This window comes from Capricornis sumatraensis, chromosome 6 (assembly GCF_032405125.1).
Source record: "Capricornis sumatraensis isolate serow.1 chromosome 6, serow.2, whole genome shotgun sequence".
NCBI lineage: Eukaryota > Metazoa > Chordata > Mammalia > Artiodactyla > Bovidae > Capricornis > Capricornis sumatraensis.
Genome location: NC_091074.1, coordinates 74,527,835 through 74,542,474, shown reverse-complemented (window position 1 = coordinate 74,542,474; position 14,640 = coordinate 74,527,835). Strand labels below are relative to the sequence as shown.

The window sequence follows — 14,640 nt, the reverse complement described above, 5'->3', positions numbered from 1 at the left end:
AGTTCATGTCAGTTCAGTCGCTAAGTCGTGTCCAACTCTTTGCGACCCCATGAATTGCAGCATGCCAGGCCTCCCAGTCCATCACCAATTCCTGGAGTTCACCCAAACTCACGTCCATTGAGTCGGTGATGCCATCCAGCCATCTCATCCTCTGTCATCCCCTTCTCCTCCTGCCCCTAATCCCTCCCAACATCAGAGTCTTTTCCAGTGAGTCAACTCTTCGCATGAGGTGGCCAAAGTATTGGCGTTTCAGCTTTAGCATCAGTCCTTCCAAAGAACACCCAGGACTGATCTCCTTTAGAATGGACTGGTTGGATCTCCTTGCAGTCCAAGGGACTCTCAAGAGTCTTCTCCAACACCACAGTTCAAAAGCAGCAATTCTTCAGCACTCAGCATGCTAGGCCACAAACAAATCCCTATGAATTTGAGAAGCCAGAAAATATAGAAAGCTTTTTCTCTTATCACAACAGTATGAAACTAAAAGTAAATTGCAGAAAGAAAATGGGAAACAGCATGAGGGACTAAATATGCTACCAAAAAAAAAAATTGGTCAGTGAAGATCTCAGGGAGAAAATTGGAAAATACCTTGAGACTAATGAAAATGGAAATGCATTACTCTAAACTATATGGGATGCAGCAAAATCAGTTTGAAAAGTTCATAGTGATAAAAACTTCCTCAAAAAACAAGAAAACTCTCAAATAAATAACCTCCCTCCTAAAGTAGCTATAAAAATAAGAAATATAAAAGCCCAAAGTTAGCAGAAGGCAGGAAATAAAGGACAGAAATAATAGAAAAGATCAATGAAATCAAGATTTTTTAAAGATAATAAAGTTGATAAGCCTATAGCCAGGCTCACCAAGAAGAAAAGAGGTAAGTCACATAAACAAAATTAAGAAATGAAAGAAGGTAAATGAAAACCAAATTGCACAGAGATACAATTTGTCATAAAAGTACAATATGAACAGCTATATGCCAACATATTAGCAGCAGCAGCAGAAGAAGAAAGTGTGAATTTCTAGAACATACAACCTGCCAAGACTTGATCAAAATAAAACACACATCTTGAACAGATCAATCACTAGTAATGGTACTGAATTTGTAATTTTAAAAAAACCCTCTAAGCAACAGAAGTCCAGAGGTCATACCTGCCCTTATCAAACTTTCTTGCCTGGCGAATCCCATGGTCTGAGGAATCTGGCAGGCTACAGTCCATAGCGTCTCAAAGAGTTGAACATGACTGAAGCGACTTAGCATGCATGCATGCACACACAAGTTGGACTTAATAGATGTTGGACATTGACTGCAAAAACAGCAGTATATACATTCTTTTCTAGTGCACATGGAACAGAGCAAGTGCTAGGCTGCAAAACTCGTGTCAACAAATTTAGGAGGATAGAAATGATGTCAAATTTTTTTATACCAACAGTATAAAACTAGAAATTAATTTTAAGAAGAAATATTAGAAAAAAAAACATATGGAGAGTAAACAATATGCTACTGAGAAAACATAGGGTCAATGAAGAAATCAAAGAGGAAAACAGAAACTAACTTGAAGCAAGTGAAAATAAAGGTACAACCTCCCTAAGTCTATGGCATGCAACAAAAGAAGTTTTTAGAGTCGAGCAATACAGGCCTACCTTAGGAAACGAGAGGAATCTTAATGAACAACCTAACCTACTATCTACAGGAATTGGGAGGGAAGAAGAAAATAATAAAGATCAAAGAGGAAATAATAAGAGAAATACCAAAATCTTCACAGAAAATATTAATGAAACCAAGAGCTAAGTTTTTGAAAAAATAAACATAATTCAAAACCAGTTTAAGAAAGAAAAAAGAAAGAACACAACAACAAAATAAAAAATGAAAGAGGAGAAATTATAACTGATATCATAGAGCTTAAAAAATCATAGAGAATACCACAAACAGTTATGTGTAAACAAATTGAACGGAGAGAAGAAATGAATCAATTTATAGAAATTGATCATCCAACACTGAATCAGTAAGAAACAGACAGTCTGAGCAGACTGATCGCTAGTGGTAGAGTGTAACTGAAACAGTAAACAACACCGTCCCAGCAAATCAAAGTCCAGGACTGACAGCTTCATCCAACACCGAATCAGGAAGGAGCAGACAGTCTGAGCAGACTGATCGCTAGTGGTAGAGTGTAACTGAAACAGTAAACAACACCGTCCCAGCAAATCAAAGTCTAGGACAGACAGCTTCAAAGGGGAGTTCAACCAAACAATGTACACTGTACCATACAAGGTAAATAGTGATGTAAACTGGTGAAGTCACCATGGAAAATAGTATGGAAATTCCTCAAGAAATTTAAAATAGAACTATCATATTATTCAGCAATTTCATTTCTGGGCATTTATCTGAAGAAAATGAAAACACTAATTAAAAAATATATGCACTGCTACGTTCACTGTAGCTGATATTTACAGTATTATTTACAGTAGCTGATGTATGTAAGCAACCTAAGTTCCCACCAATAGATGACTGGAGAAAGATATGGTGTGTGTGTGTGTATTACTCAGTCATAAAAAAAAAATGAAATCTTGCCATTTGTGATAACCTAGATGGACCAGAGGGATGCTAACTGACAAAAGTCAGAGAAAGATAAATATTTTATTAGTTCATTTACGTGAGGAATCCAAAAACAAAAATATAGACAAATAGAACAGAACAGAAACACATTTATATTTACAAAGAACAAATAAGTGACTGACAGAAGAAGAGGTTCAAAGAAGAGAAATGGTGAGGGTACAAATTTCTGCTTGGAAAATAGATGTCATACATATGGACATTTATTCTGGTTGGAGTCACAGGTATGAAATTGTACAACGTGAGGAATATAGTCAATAATTAGGTAATATCTCTGTATTACTGATTGTAATGAACTTAACTTTGGGATAATTTTGAAATGTCTAGATATACCAAATCACTGTTTTGCATAACAGGTACTAATATAGTGTTCAGCTCAATTATACTTCAAAAACAAACAAAATCTCATAGAAAAAGAGAACAGATTTGTACTTGCCAGAGGTGGGGAGTAAGTGGAGGGGGAAATTAGACATAGGCAGTCAAAAGGAGCAAATTTTCAGTTTCAAGATAAATACAAACTCTGGATGTAATGTACAATATGATAACTATACTGAACACTACTTCTCTGGTGGCTCAGATGGTAAAGAATCTGCCCACAATGCAGATCTGGGTTCGATCCCTGGGTTGGAAAGATGCCCTACAGAAGGGAAAGGCTATCCGCTCCAGTATTCTTGCTTGGAGAATTCCATAGACAGAGGAGCCTGGAGAGTTAAATCTATGGGGTCTCAGAGTTGGACATGACCTAGCGACTGAGCACACCGAGCACGTGAGCTGACTGAGAGTCTCACCAGAAGCCCAAGAAGCCTGTGTCCCTCTACCTTCTTCCTCAGTCCTACACCAAGTTGCTAGGTCTCCCAATAAGAAGCTTGTCCATGAAAGGGGTTGGACTACATACTTTCCCAGCTTCCAGTCATCTTACCTCCATGTGCTGACCGTGATTCTCCCCTTTGGGACACTGATGGGCCCGTGAACATCCTCAGCTACCGGGAAGTACCAAGAACAAAGAGTGTGGTTGAAAAAAACCCACAAAATTTGAGAAACAATCAAGAACCCAGGCTGAGCTGATTAGTGAGTCTCACCTTCAATGTGAAATGACTCTGTCAAGACTGGGAGAGGTGGCTATCTTATCTATTGTGCAAAACCAACAGAGAGAGTGAGGGAAATTAAATAAACAGAGGACAGTGTTCCAAACAAACAAACAAACAAAAGATTAGAAACAGTCCTTATTCTTATGAACAGAAGTGATTTACATGATACAGAGTTTGAAATAATTGTTAAAAACATGTTCACCAAGATCAGGAGAACAATACATATACAAAACAGGAATTTCAATGAAGAGATAGGAAAAAAATTATTTTTAAGCACCAAACAGAAGCCATAAATCTGAACCGTACAGCACCTGGACTGAAAAATCAACCGAGAGATTCGACAATGGACTAGTGGAAGGGAGAATCAGAAAACTTGAGGACAAAACTGTGGAATTCACCTCCTCAGAGAGAAAGAAGAAAAATTAAAAGAGTGGAGTTAAGCACACGAAATTAAGGGGCACCATCAAGTGGACCTACGATATGAATTATAAGGGAGAAAGGACAAGAGGCAGAGCAAGGGGCAGAAAGTTAATTCAGAGAAACAATACCCAGCAAAACTGTCATTCAGAATTGAAGGAGACATTGAATTTTCCAAACAAGCAAATGTTCATCACCATTAGATCAGTCTAATAGGAAATGTTAAAAGGAGTTCTACAAGCTGAAATGAAAAGATGCTAATTAGGAAAAGGAAAATATATCCAAGTATAAAACTCCCTGGGACAGATAAGTACACAGTTAAAATCAGAAAACTCTAATGTTGAAACGGTGGTGAGTAAAGCATTTATATAATATATCACATATGACTCACATATCACTTATAAATTCAGATGAAGGTCAAAACATTAAAATATCAAAATAATGATAACTGCAAGATGGACTAAAGGAGACATGCTCGAAGAATTAGATGAAAATATGATTTTCATTTATTCATCTAAGTTAAAAGAGACACTCAATGAATAGCTACAAATTATTTTTAAAAAGGAAACTAATATAAATCCTAGAATTGAAAACTATAATTATTAAAATGAAAAATAGGTTCAATATCACACTTGAGATGGAAGCAGAAAGAATCCATAACCTTGAAGATGAATTCAGGAAATCAATGTAAAAAACAAAGAGAAAAAATGTTGAGGGGAAACGATCTACGGCATCCATTCAGCACACCATCAAATGTGGAAGGAAAGAGACTCTGAGAAAGAAGGGAGAGGAAAGGGGACAGAATAAAATTACTTGTAGACATATGGCTGAAAGTTTATAAAATTTTGATGAAAACCACTCTCCAGATTCAGAGTTTACCTCTAGAAAAATGAAAGGAAACAGATCCACTCTAAGACACATCTTGGTCAAGCTGTGGAAAAACAAAGGAAAAAAAGTAGCCGGAGAAAAACTGTTCTCCATATATGCTGCTGCTGCTGCTGCTAAGTCACTTCAGTCGTGGCTCTGTGTGACCCCATAGGGGGCAGCCTACCAAGCTCCTCTGTCCATGGGACTCTCCAGGCAGGAACACTGGAGTGGACTGCCATTTCCTTCTCCTCTCCATATATGAAGAGACCACAATAAGATTAATCACTGACTTCCAGTCAGAAACGGCAGAGGGAAGGCTGTGAGATGCCACATTAAAAGATCTGAAGGAAAAAATTGTCACCCAAGGATTCCATGTCTATTAAATCAGAAAAGATGGCAAAATAAAAATATTCCCAGATAAACAGAGGCTGGGAGAACTGACTGCTAGCAGTCCAACATATAAAAAATACTGAAAGATAACATTTGAACTGAAAACAAAACAAAACAAAACAAAACAAAACTTGGTTCTTAGATTTGAAAACACTGGGCTGATTTGTTTAAAGGATGTTTGTGTATCTGTACAGTGTTCCAAAACTTTTTGTTCAGTGTACTGAGTTCAGAAAACAAGGATGCTGGAAACTTATGAAAAATTTACTCTGAAGGTTTAATTTGCTTTATATTTCACAGCCTTGGAAATTTCAAAAATTTTTTACTAACTTTTAATTCCTGGTAGTTGAATATAGTCAAAATTAACTGAAATTTTTAAAAAAATATCATAAAATTTAAAATACCTGGGATTAATCAAAGTTACAGGGAGAACTCCAGATTTTTTAAAGTATTGATGGGGACTCAAGCAGTGATATCAAAGGAACCTGGAATTCTCTGAGTCCTAGGGAGAAAGAGGCAACACTTGACTAATGTCTCTTAACAGGATGAGAAGGTAGGATGGGAAGGCTCAGAGAAGGGAGATGCATGAGGCTGCAGGGCTGGATGGTTAGGGAGGGGCTACAGTCCAGCCTCCTCCTCTGCTACTCCCTCTTACTCCCAAAGGCCCTTTGTGACCAGACCACAGCTCTGTGATGTGAGCCTAGTACTTTAGTCCCCAAGTGCACACCCTGTACTCAGTTGCCTGAGGGCAGCAGTGTGATACAGATGAAGGAAAATCCTCTCCTTTATCTGAAAAGTACTTTTGATATTTGGCTGAACTCCAGCTCCCCTTTTTGGGCGATCGATACCATCCTCGCCTTTCTGTGTGGACTGGGGCTCTTTTTCCTGATCCTTCCCTACCTGGAGAATAACCCATCCTTTCCTCCCCTTAGGAAACATGGAAACATCAGAAAGGTAAGGAACCCTTGGTCCAGACTCACAAGCATATGAAATCTTTTTTATTATGATTTCTACTTTTCTGAATCAACCAGAGATTCTTGCGGTGGGAAAGAACAGGACATCTATTTTCAGGGAAAAATAGAATATCATGCCTCTAGGGACAAACCAGGCTGGGCAGGAGATATAGTGAACACTAGGATTTCTACCCAAAGATCTCAGATCAGGCGTCCAGGTGTGGCAGGGGCTCCAGGGCATATCCCAAACAAAGTGACCAGGGGTTGAGGATTGGATACTTAGTTCAATCTCAGGAGAGGACAGGACTCTCTAAGCACTAGTTCAGCAGCTGTGAACAGTGTCTCAGGGCTGATCTTCTGGCAATGCTGAAGCCCCAAGAACCTCAGAGCAGGGGCTGGTATCAAGAAGCAGAGATCTACCTGATGGAGCTAAGATTCACCCACAGTCTGAGAATGCGTGTGTTTCTTGAGCAGAGGAACAGTGACAAAAGAAGTACCTCTCACATTGAAAATCATCTTTTGTTCTTTGTAGGGAACAAGGTATAAAGAAGGTTGAGAAGTGCTTGCAAACGAGATGTTCTGCCCAGTGTAGGGAACTAGGTTTAAGGAAGGTTGAGAAGTGCTTGCAAACGAGACTCTCAACCTGAGCTGAACATTCTTGCAAACAAGATGTTCAGCTAAGAATCCTGTTTGTTCCCGTGGGAAAAGAACATTTCTTGCACACAAGGATGTTTCTCTGATTCCTCAAAAGGAACAGACCCTGGGACAAAACGGATTCTAAGTTGATAAGGAAGTTCCCCAAAACAAAGTCTTAGCTGCAGTAAATAAGTCAAGGTAAAGGTTATCTCGACCTGCGCCTGCGCACTGTATAGTCTCTGAATCATAGTGCTTGGCAGCTTGCCCTGTAGGTTGTTGTGCAAGGGATATAAAATAAAGCAGCTGTAAGAAGCAAGTGTTAAAATATAAAGATTCAAACCACTCTGCAGTATTGGTGTTTCATTCTGTCACCGGCAGTTCTTCAAAGAAGGAAAACAGAAAATATTTTATCCACTTTAAAAATGAGTGAAAGGAAAGAAACATCACAGAGCTCTGTCCGTGAAATGTAGAAAGTCATATTATGTATGGACACTAGTGCCTGATGCTTGTCTAGACAGGGGAGACTGAGATTTGGGTCTTAAGCTGCCCTTTTTTCTCTCTCTCTCAGCATCAAATGGAAAGAAGGGGAAGAAGCAGGAGCAGCAAGAGAAATGGAGCTTTGAAAGGTGAGTTCTGACATCCAGCCATGAGTGCCCCCAGAGTTGGTCCCCACCTCTCTGGCCATGAGGCCCAGCTCCACGGACTCGGAGGGGGCCAGTGGCTGGACTTCTTCCGTGAGAAACAGAGCCCCCAGGGAGGCTTCTGAGAAGGACAACAGAATCCAGATACTTCCCAGATTCTGTGTGTAGAATGTAGCTGTGAGGGGCCTGAAAAAGACTCTGTACCAAAGGGGCGTGTGGGCTGTATTGGACTAATAGCACCTGGACTGGGAGGGGTGAGCCCTCCAGTACACATAGCACACATGGTTTAACTTTGCTCAGATTCAACTGCAGACTGATGCCTGCCCATTTCCCCTACAGGTAGGTTGTGAGGGCAGCAAGGAGTAAAGGATATGGAAAATTTGAGTGATAAACCCTTTCACGAGCTTCACCATCACTGTCAGGGGTCATGTGGTATTGGACACTGGTGCTTGGGCTCCAGTCTCCCAATGGTGCCCCTGAAAGAGACGGTGCACTCAGCTTCCTGTAAGACCCCTAGGCTCCTATCTTCACCACCATGACCCAGTCTGCTGATTTCCAGCTTGCAGAGATTGCCTGGAAGCACTGGAAGAGGTCTGGGACCTGACTTCACTTCTGCAAAGGTAGAGAATCTACCCTTTCTTTCTAGGGGGTTCTTCTAGAGCCTATGGTGTGAGCCCAGGGATACTGGCAGCCTGGGGCTGAGCTGGGAGGAGGATTCCCGGGGGGGTGGTATGGCTATCACCCTGAGGTGAGGAACAGCAGGAGCATTGTGAAGTCAGTACTGGGGCCATGCAGGGCTGTGGGGTGCAGCTGCCCACCCCTGCCTGGCCTGTCTGGTCCTCCTGGCCTGGCAGCTCCTGGCTGAAGCTTGGTTCTTCATGTCTCCTGCAGACACCTAGGGAAGTTCCCTGACAAGGGCAGCTTTCATCAGGTCTCATGTCAAGATTCACCTGGTAAGGTTTGCAAAGCAGTTTCTGCTGGAGCCCACCAACCATGCAGGGAAGAGGCAGCTCCCACCATTTCCCCAGCTCCTCTGACCAAGCAGCCTCTACCATGGGCTTCTACCATTTCTCCAGGCTCAGTTTCCACTTACTCAGAGTCATACCTGAGTGCCTCTCCAACACCAGAGCATTTATTTCCCCTGGACAGCCTTTCACCCTGGCCACTGGCTCTTTCCCCTTCCCCACCAAGGCCCCCTCATGGGAGAGCCTGCTCTCCACCTCCAGCACCCTGCTCTGCCCCAAAACCATCAGGCTCCATGATGAGTCTCACTCAGGGTGACTCTACGGCACTCGCACTGGGCACCATCCAACACAGGTCATCTCCACACTCCCCTGGCCTGGCCTGGTGGCAGGAAGCAGCCAAAGCTTGGAGCTTCTCCACCTTGACACACTTAGAGTCCCAGAAAGAAAGCCTTCCCCTCTCCCCACCAGAGGCTTCATTCTTGGGAGATCCCAGAAACAGGCAGATAGAGGCTGGTAGCCTCGCTTTTATCAACCCTGATGTCCAGGAGCTGCTGGAAATACTAATCACCAAGAGAGTGGAACTTAAGTTTTGGAAAGAGAAAGAGGAGGAGGAGGCAGGCTACCACCTGAATTCTTCAGGGAAGAGGATCGAGTCACTGGGTCACAAACAGGACACCTTGGGTCACCAACACTTCCGGAACATAAAAGGCAAACATGAACAGCTGCTTGGTCCTGAGAAGCCCCGATATCCTGACACTTTGGGGGACTGTCTACAGAAGACATGCAGCCAGCTCTTCTGGGGTCTCCCCTTTCTGCACAGTGAGTCTCTTGTAGCTGCTGTCACACTACCTGGGTCAGCTCAAGAGTTATGCCCTGTCTTATTTAATGAACACTCTAAAGCCAGACCATTCCATCTTCCAGCTAAAGTAACTTCAAAACTGTCATTGGCCAAGCACTTGACCCACCCTGTCACCCAGGCTCAACCTCAATCCTTGACTCCAACCATGCCCCAGTTGCAGCCATCACATCTGGGTCACATGGAGACCCAGGCCCAACCCCTACCCTTGACTCCAATCATGCCACAATGTCAACCATCATCTGAAGTTTCCATGGAGACCCAGTCCAGTGCCCAAATCTTGGCTTCAACCATGCCTCACTCTCAACCACCAACTTGGGCTCACATGAAGACCCAGGTTCTACCCCTACTCCAGACTCCATCCATGTCCCAGTGTCAACCACCACAACCTCAAGCTCACGTGGAGATTCAGGACCAGTCCCTTCCTTGGACTCCAAACATACCCCAGTTTCAACCACCACCTCGAACTCACATGGAGACCCAGGTCGAATCCCAACTCTTGGCTCAAACCATGCCTCACATTCAAGTACCACTTCAGGCCCACGTGGAGACCCAGGTTCCACCCCTACTCCAGACTCCATCCATGTCCCAGTATCAACCGCCACAACCTCGAACTCACATGGAGACCTGGGTCCAATCCCAACTCCTGGCTCAAACCATGCCTCAATTTCAAGCACCACTTCGGGCTCACATGGAGACCCAGGTTCCACCCCTACTCTGGACTCCATCCATGTCCCAGTGTCAACCACCACAACCTCAGGCTCACATGGAGACCCAGGTCCAACACCTACGCTGGACTCCAAACATGCCCCAGTTTCAACCACCTGTTTGGGCTCACATGAAGACCCAGGCCCAACCCCTTCCTTGGGGAGGTAGAGGTCAGGCAACCATGCCTCAATGTCCACCAACATCTAAGATTTCCATGGAGGTCCAGGACCACCAACAACCCTCAACTCCAACCATGCCCCAGTTTCAACCACCTCCTCGGGCTCACATGGAGATCCAAGCCCAACCGATACCCTTGAATCTAAACATCCCTCTCTGTCAGCCATCTTCTCAGGCTCATATGGAGATCCAGGCCAGACCCCAATCCTTGACTCCAGTCATACCCCTATATCATCCACGACCTCAGGCTCAGTTCGAAACAACTGTCCATCCATCAGCCTCTCGCTCAGTCCAGTCATCATCATCTCAACACCAGATTGGGTCCATTGAAACATCTTGCCCTACAGTCCAAAATAAGGCATCGTCTTTCAGTTCAAATGCAATTGAAAACCTGGAAAGTCACTTTCGGAAAAAACAACTAGAAAGAGAGAGAACTCTACCCTCTTCAGTTAAAAACTCTCAGCAAGTCTTTAGCCAGGTCAGTCCCAACCTACCCCAGGAGACCAGGTCTTCCCAGGCTAACAGCTCTGTCTCCGTCCTTCCTGGGTATTTGATCAGCCCTGAGGTGCAGGAGAAACTGGAGCACCACATTTCCCAAAGGTTCACGCAGCAACAGAGTGGCCTGTTGAACAGAATCCAAGCATCTCAGAAACTGATGCAGCCTCAGGATCGATACCCAAGGCCTTGTCAGGCACAGGGCAGGGAGGGGCCCTCAAGATGCTCTGCAGGTCTAGGCAAAAGGAGACAGGATGCACAAAAGATGAGGTCCAAGTGCCCAGCACAAATCGTACCAGGGAGAGACCTGTGCCATGATGTAGGGCAGAGTGTGGGGAAGATCACTAAACATCTGTACATGTTCTCAGCCAACCCTCCAGTGGAGGATCCGAGAGCAAAATCTGAGTCAGAAAGAGTGTTGAGCCCAGACAAGAAGCATCCAGCAGTCTCAAGCGTCCTTACAGAGAGGAAGGGAGAGCAAATCTGTGAGAGAGAGATCCCTGTGAAAGTCTATCATTCGAGGCTTGCTGGCAACCTTGTTTTAGACATTCTGGGAGAGACAAATGGTCCCATGAAAACAGAAAGTACACAGTCCTCTCAGGATGGGAAAGCCTCCATGATCCCCTCCCATGAGTCTCTTGCCCTCAGTCCGTATACCAAGCAGGAGCTGGAAGCACATACAATGAGGTTTCGGGTGAGGCACAGGTGGAGCCTACTCTTCAAAGTCCTTAAGTTCATATTTTACTTGAAGCTGAAAAAGGTTCAAGGGCCCACATTGAAGGCCACCTGTGAATCTGGAGACCACTCAGCCCCATTAACCAAGGGCTTGGGAAAACCTCCTCAGCCCCACGCAGGAGAGAAACTGATAACAACAGAGGCAGTTGCCCCACTGGAGAGTCCCCTCCCTGTCCCCTCATGGGCGACTAAGAAAACCTGCGGGTACCTGGGAGGACCCACACCTGGTGACACCCATAAGCCCTCAGATGTCCATCTGACTGGACAGGAAAACAAACCATCTTCTCCGGCCCCCAAATACAACTTTGTGAGCAGAATGTGGCACAGTGAGTCTGTTGTGGAAACTGAGAAAGGTGGCCTGGAGTCAAGTCCAAGTTCAGCAATGGCCAGCAGTGAGCCACAGAAGAAAACTAGGGGGCAGGCCTCCCCAGAATCTTGCTCTAATGTGATAGTTGTGGACCTCGATGAATGTTCCCCATCTTCCAGGGCCCAAGAGGTTGTGGAAGGAGACTCAGCTGGGAAGGGCACCAGGGAACCTAGTGTGCAGGTCAAATCCCTAGACATTAATATGGATTTCAGGAGATTACGGTCTCCAAGGTGCAATAAAAGCCCCTCATTGAATACAAAATCTGTTGCCTCAAATACAGAAGATCTACTCTTTGAGACACAGTTTCTTAAGCTTGAGTCTCAAGGGTTCACTGACCAGCAGGATCACGCTCAAGGCCAAGCCACCAGTGTGCTCCTTCAAGACTGTGAAACTGGTGTGCTTCTTCAAGACTGTGCCACTGATACACTTCTCAAAGACTGTCACTCAAATATATTTCTTGCTGCAAACATCTTGGCTTCTCAGCAATCTCTGCCCTATCAGATCTTATCCAGTGGAGACAAATCCAATTCCTCAGAACTCTATGATGCTACATCAAGTGAAGGGAGCAGCCAGGGGGAGCAGGTGGACATGAAACAACAGCTCAAATATAAGAGCCAAGGCAAGAAGTCTGTCCCCAAGGATGGGAGAGAGAAATACACAAGGCCCAAATTAAGACAGATTCAAAAAGGACTGGCAGAACGGAGGGCTTACCAACCCCAAGGGATGAGCCATCCTGGCCAGAAAAAAGAATCAACAGAGTCCCTAAAAAGTAAGTTTCGACAGAAGAGACAGGTTCTGTCAGAAAGCCACTTCAAAGAAAGGATTAAGCTCCTTCTGCAGTGGATTTTCCCCAATAAATGCAAAGAACCAGAAGAGCCCCTGCAAAAAGGCAAGCCTGAAACAGTCAGTGTCAAGAGCCAAGAATCAATCAAAAGCAAATCCACCATGGACAGCAGGGCTGTTGAGGCTCAGACTGTCATAACAGCTGTTGGACAGATCCTAAAAGAGAAGATGGTGTTTCACCATGGACCTCATGCCACGGAGTTAAATTGGTACCAAGCAGAATTCCAAGACCCAATAGGTCCACATTACTGCCACCACAGAATTCTCTCCTACCAAGAACAAAGGAGAATGAGGAGAGATACACCCCGTTATCACCAAGCTACCCCGATGTGCCATAGCTTTTCAAATAAGGGTAAGTGGACCAGTTCCAGGGACAGCAAGTGGGCCTTCTCACCCAGGGATCCAGGTCCCCCTCCAGGCAGAGCCTGCCAACTTGGATCAAGAGTGACAAGCATCCCAGGCCATCCCCTCCACTGTCCAAGGCATGGTCTCCTTCAGAAATATGTCTTCTGGTAAATCAGAACCTGCTTTTCACAGCATTACAGGTAGGAAAACTCTTCCTCAAGAGAAAAATCCATACCATGCAGATAAATATTTTCTCTCATGTTAGCACATCCTCTGTGTGCTAAAGGCTTCTTCTTACCAGAAATAAATGGCTTTTTCTCAGGAGCAGGGGTAGTAGGCTGTCTGTGCCTTACTGAGGGGAATGGAAGGCATCAGGGTCCACTCTTCCCAGGTGCCTGCTTTGACTTCCACATGGAGTGGGGCCATGGAGGGAGGTTGACCCCAGCATCGATACTCACCCGTGCCCCAATTCCCAACTGCACCTTCGGTTTCCATAATACCAGCATTACAGAAACAAGCAACACCATTAGGACATGTCACAGTGAGCTAAACCTAAGGACCTCCCCCTTCTCAGGATCTTGCTCACTTCTATCCTACTCTCTCTCCACCTGGATATTGTGCAGCTGGTAAGGGAGGTGTGTTCAGAAGCTGAAATTCCCCTCAGGCTCAGGAAGTGTTAGGGAGAAACTCACAGTCAGAATAAGGAGGGGAGTCCTTATGTCACAGTGGATAGGTGACGCCACCCTGAAAGCCCCTTTCTCTCCCAGATGCAGCTAGAACAAGATAGGCTAAGTTTGTCACCCTCCCTTTGCCTTTCTCATGCTCTGAAGCAGCAGCAAGAATGAGGACCACATACTCCCAGCCCTGAGAGTGTGCAGTGTGGACCATGGAAGCCTCTGAGGGCTGGTCCCACCCTGCCCTGGAGGAGAGGACAGCCATGCTTACAGAGCCCACCTCCCCCAGTGAATGAGCACGGTTGTGACTCTGTGTGTAGGCACCTCATGGTCCGAGAGTGGGACGCTGTGCCCCTAGGATGGAATGCAGGGGAAGGATGTTAGTGGAAGAGGCGCCCACAACGGTGCATTTACCAAGGAGCATTTGTGTCCCACCACCGTCCACAGGACCAGAGGAAAGACGTTAGGGGCCTGATGGCTCATGGTGGCCTCACTCCAGAGTCTCCCCTCTACTCTAGTTCCCTGGGCCCAGACAGAGGGAAGCCACCTGGAGCCCCTCAACAGAGGGCCAAGCTCCCAGAGGCAGCAGAGACTCAAGCAGAGAAGCTTCACTTCTCCCCATTGAAGCAATCAGCTTTCACAGGACTGGGTACTCAGGACAGACTCACAGTCGGTGACCTCTACCTACACCTGTGGCCCAAGGAGGCTCCCAGGGTACAGGTAGGACTCAACAGGCCCACAGACTGTTCAGGGGTCATAGCAAGTCTCATCTGCTCTCATCTTACTCACTCCAGAGGCCAGGGTGGAAGATGCCAGCAGACGGGATGCATCACCCAGCATGCATGAAAGTGACCTGTAGAAAATGAACAGACCACCAG

At 45.1% G+C, this 14,640-nt stretch overlaps 1 protein-coding gene across 1 annotated transcript; it reads left to right on the top strand.

Annotated features, from left to right (window-relative positions):
* Positions 1-6,304: 6,304 nt before the first annotated feature.
* Positions 6,305-14,621, top strand: LOC138080757 (putative spermatogenesis-associated protein 31C2). Its single transcript, XM_068973619.1, has 5 exons — positions 6,305-6,321; positions 6,853-6,860; positions 7,525-7,582; positions 8,789-13,095; positions 14,557-14,621. The coding sequence occupies exons 1-5, from the start codon at positions 6,305-6,307 to the stop codon at positions 14,619-14,621; spliced, it is 4,455 nt and encodes a 1,484-aa protein (XP_068829720.1).
* The last annotated feature ends 19 nt before the right edge of the window (positions 14,622-14,640 follow it).